Here is a 4969-nt window from a genome sequence, read left to right as displayed (position 1 = left end):
TTGGAAAGCTCAACCCCTGCCCTTGCGATCGTTCAAAAACTTAAACGGCTATTGAAACGCATAGCATGCCAAGGCTCACGTCTGCACAACGTCATGAGGCCATTGGGATGGTCCGTGGGGAAATGTCTCAACGACAAGTGGCTGCACATTTCCACTGCCACCGGAACACCATTTCTGCACTGGTGAGACGCTACCAGAACACAAATGGCGTCATCGATCGGCCACGTTATGGACGTCCACGTGTAACAACGCCAAGACAGGACAGATGGATAAGGGTGACCCATCTTCGCCACAGGTTTCAGACTGCAGTGATGACTGCCAGAACCATCCCAGAACTTCGCCGTATCCACCCCAACACAGTTCGACAACGTTTACGTCATCATGGGATCAGACCACGACGTCCCGCCATACGGCCTAATGTGGTGCCGAAATCATGTCCGCAGACCCTTGTTTTGGTGAAAAAATGTTGTTTTTACAGATGAGTACAGGTTTAACATTTCCCATAGTGATGGACGTCAACGTGCCCATAGACGCGTGGGAGAACGTTATGCACAGGCCTGTGTCTTGGAGAGGAATCGCTTTGGTGGTGGTTCCGTGATGATTTGGGGTGGAATAACAGCACGCCAAAGAACTCCTTTGGTGATTGTTCAGGGCAACTTAACTGGTGTGGGCTACAGGGATCAGATTCTTCGACCTGTGGCAATTCCTTTTCTGCAACGTCATGGCCCTGGGTTAACCTTCCAACAGGACAATGCCCGCCCTCATACGGCAAGGGTTGCTATGGATTTCTTGCAACACCACAACGTTGACTTACAGCCTTGGCCTGCAAATTCACCGGATCTCTCCCCGATAGAGCATGTTTGGGACGAGATGGATCGACGTCTACGCCGTCTTCCTCATCCGCCAGATAACGTTCTTGACCTTGCAACAGAACTTGAGAGAATCTGGCGTGACATCCCACATGCCTTCCTTGCACGTTTGATAGGCTCTAGGCGTCGTCGATGCACTGCTGTTCTCAATGCCGATGGTGGACATACACGTTATTGAGCTTGTGACATGGTCGTTTGACCCCTGTCCCGCTTGTGGACTCGTGACGTCATTGTGATTGACTTTTCAATTGAAATTCTCCCGACTTGTTATGGTCTCATGATCCCTCCATTAAAGGTTATATGTACCTTTGACATTGTGATCGTACTTATCAACTGGGATAATATTTTGACAATGCACAGTTTCTTTATGTGGCTAGTATATGTACTAGTAATGTACATGAAGTCAGAGTGAATATAAGCATGTATCACTTACCCACTTAATCCACTTTTGTATTTCAATTCTCTTTCATCCCAATCCCCCTGTTTCTTGTATAGATATCCAATTCGGTTTGATTGGGAAAATAAGCTTTTTTGAAGGAAAGTAATAGTCTAATATTCAAGGCATTTGTTTCAATTTCATAGTATTTAATGTTATGGACCTTACAGGAAATGCATTGATCTTGTACTCCAAATGAATCTTATATTATAAGTGTATTTTGACCTGCATCTGTAAATTTAATTTTCATATTTAAATTGTCTTGATATATTTAAACCAGAATATGTGCCAAAAATAATAAGTTGTTTTAACAAAATACATAGTTCATTTTAAGTTTATTTAAGTGTATTAGATATAATAATAATTTTAGAACCACTTTCTTTTGGCAATAATTCATTGACTTAAATTCGGTTAATACTGAAATTGTCATGTATCTTAATTCTGTAATGCTAGTATTAGAGCTAATATTAGACATACCATTCAAAACAACATACTTACGACTGGCTGATTACTTGTTGAATGATCTTGTTTCTGAGTGAGAGTCCATCATTGGCATGGATGACATCTGACGCCAGATGGTGATGAGAGGGGTCTTCATGCTCCTCGTGTAGCTCTGGTAGCGGCACTTTCTCATCCATGCAGTAATTGTGAAGCTTCATGCATGCGATAATGACTTTACAACACTTGTCAGTGCTGAATGGCAGGCAACCAGTCGTTTTGTGTAAACACCTGTTGAATATACAATGCTGTATGCAGATCCATGAATTGAATAGGAACAATATAAGTATATTTTACCAAAGGGATTCAATATATCTCTTACCAGCCAAATGGCAAGATTTACCATGACCTTTAACTGGAGTCGTTTACCCTTTTCCATCGGACCAATAAGGTCATTTACATATGTTACCATTTCTTATAATAATCTTTATTTGCACTGAGAAGGCCACAGGCCTATAGTACATAAAGTTATGTTACATTTGAGAGGAATTTAGATCGGGTAATCATAGCATAGTAAATGAACATTGAAATATTTTGTAGAAGAACTGGATTTTTACTACTTAACAGTGAAGAGAATTTTATCACATTTGGATGGACATAGTAATATCTTTTAATATATTTTGTTCGCAACTGGTCATAAAATGGACATATTAGGAGAAAATGTAATTCATCTTCTATTTCGTTAAAATTACAAAGTGTACATATTCTATTTTCTCTTTTTATTATTCATATATCTGCCTCTTTCAATCAACAAATCATGAGAAGAGCATCTGAATCGTGCCAGTGCTATTCTAAACTTTTTAACATTAACACAGGATAGATATGACCATTTCTTATAAATTCTATGTCAAATTGTTGACTTATGTTACCTTGTTACTTGAGAATATAACAATATCCATTCCTTTTTGTGTGGTCCTTTCAAGTTATTCATTCTTTGTTGGAAGATAATCGAATCTGATTATCTTTCAATATTGATTTAACAAACTTGTAACGTGACAGAAATATTGTTATAAAACAGTTATGTTACTAAATCGATAAACATCATGATGGTGTTGCGAGTTTTCATGTGGGCGGTGTTATACTTTTGTTCAGCTTTCCTTCTGGGCTCCAGTACTGGGGTCAAGAGCCATTGCTTACATCCGTAACTGTGGAACAGTATACAATTTTTTACATGTAATCACAAGTCATTTAGTAGCAAATCTACCAACATTATACCAAAATTATTCAACTATTTCAGTATTTCCTTTAATTATTTAATATATTGTGAAATATGAAAATTTATTGGTTACTCTCATTTTGGGGGTTAATCAGACAGAAGATTATGTCAATAGTATCACAGTATATTTTGTTTGAGGTAAATGATACTAACCCCGAGTCTCCGAGCAATACCCCTGGCAGGTTCCCAGTGTCAAGGAGCTCTGCAACTTGACTGTTGTTCAATATAGAGGAGTCATGGCTTGAGCCTGGCCATTTTGCAACTGCATTGCTGATTCTGCAAGTCAAAACAAATTCAATTATGTCATTATGTGTAAATCACTGTTTGTAACAGATGTCAAGGAATGTGAAATCTATCTGTTTTGTCTGTGCTGAAAGGCAGGCATTATTTTTTTCTTGTTGGAAATTTATAATGCATACACGTATTATTATTACAAAATATGTTAATAATAAAATTCAAAAAATATGATGATAGCAAATTGAAAATATATCCTTCATAAGCATAAAAATGAACTGCTACATAAGAATATTTCACAATAATTTGTTTCCATAAATATTCCTTTAACCGGAAAATTACTAAGACAATTAATATTTTATGGACGTTTATTTTCAAATTTTAAAGTCTTGTCATCATAGACAGGAAATAGATTTAGAGTTATCTCCTCATCCACGTAAACTCCTAACACCACAACAGCGGAAGATGTTAGTAACAGGGGTTGGTATTGCAGGGAATTTTCACATTGCGATATATTCCGATACGAAAGCATGTATTGCGATATGTATTGCAATATATTGCAAGAAGTCTTTTTTAACAAAAAACTACTTATAGTCGAGTTAATGCTTGATTTATAAAGCAAAAACACAACAAAATCACAATGCTTGATTTGGCTTTAATAAAAACTTTTAATCATGACAAAATAAAAATGTAAATAATGTTTGGCACAAATGAAACAAGGAAAGGAACAATTTAAAAACGGAAATATCCGAAGATTTCCGAGTGTTACGAAGTTTTCCGATTGCATGTGAAAATACCGGTTTTCGATCAGCGTAACTGTAAACAATACTCACCTTAGTGTGTGGTCACTGATCCCCTGTACGTTGATGGCATGGTAGCCCTTCCTGCAAACGTACGCTTGCTCGACATCGATGGGGGGACGCTTGATCGGTATGAGAGTTCCATCAACACATCCTAACACTTTTGGAAAGCCACTGATCTCATAAAAGCCAATCATGGTATGAGGTGCTGATTCGACAGAGGAAAATGTATATTGTTCAATACTTCAATTATTCCTCTGATCGTTGGGTGAATCACCCTGCATACACTTGACTTTGCGGTGCCATGGATTTCTCCAAGCTCGGAGAAAAATCCGCCCTTAGCAAGATATCGCAAAGTAATCAAAACCTTGTTTTCTACCGAGATTGCATATAAACGCTGGGTGTTCGAGGACAACCCAGGTTCTAGCATGCTTACCAGTTTAAGAATAGAAGCCCTCGGCATTCTGTACCTTGAACATATTACAGCGTCATTGTTAACAACAAGAACACGACTACGGTCTCGAAATATCCTCTCAGGGCCAAATTTCTGTCTCCTCTGTTTATGAATTACAGCAAACGCCGCCATCTTGTTTATACGCAACAATCGATCGTAAGTAAGTTACAGACGGTCATAAGCAACTTACGGAAGTGATTGTAACTTACAACTATTGTAACTTACAATTGCTTTGAGGAACGGTGGAGTGATTGTAAGTTAAAGTTACAATTGGATTGTAGTGATTTACAACTATTGTAGCGTAACGATTGCTTTGAGGAACGGGGCCCTGAACAAACTTCTTCCGCAACCTCTTTATGAAACCGGTTTCGGTTTGAAACCATAACAATAACAAATATACGCTTCTTTGTCAATTTAATGCATGTAAGACGTGGGTAATAAATAAAATACCACAAAGTCGTG

The 4969-nt window shown here is 38.0% G+C and overlaps 1 protein-coding gene across 1 annotated transcript; it reads right to left on the bottom strand.

The window, feature by feature from the left end:
• Positions 1 to 1799: 1799 nt before the first annotated feature.
• On the bottom strand, positions 1800 to 4250 carry LOC124277020 (putative nuclease HARBI1). Its single transcript, XM_046712673.1, has 3 exons — positions 4087 to 4250; positions 3173 to 3295; positions 1800 to 2034 (listed from the first exon to the last, which is right to left on the bottom strand). The coding sequence occupies exons 1-3, from the start codon at positions 4248 to 4250 to the stop codon at positions 1800 to 1802; spliced, it is 522 nt and encodes a 173-aa protein (XP_046568629.1).
• Between the last annotated feature and the right edge of the window lie 719 nt (positions 4251 to 4969).

Source organism: Haliotis rubra, unplaced genomic scaffold (assembly GCF_003918875.1).
Source record: "Haliotis rubra isolate DU_JTF1 unplaced genomic scaffold, ASM391887v1 Scf217, whole genome shotgun sequence".
Lineage (NCBI taxonomy): Eukaryota > Metazoa > Mollusca > Gastropoda > Lepetellida > Haliotidae > Haliotis > Haliotis rubra.
Note: the sequence above shows the minus strand (reverse complement) of the source record. Positions and strands in the feature narration are given on the sequence as shown.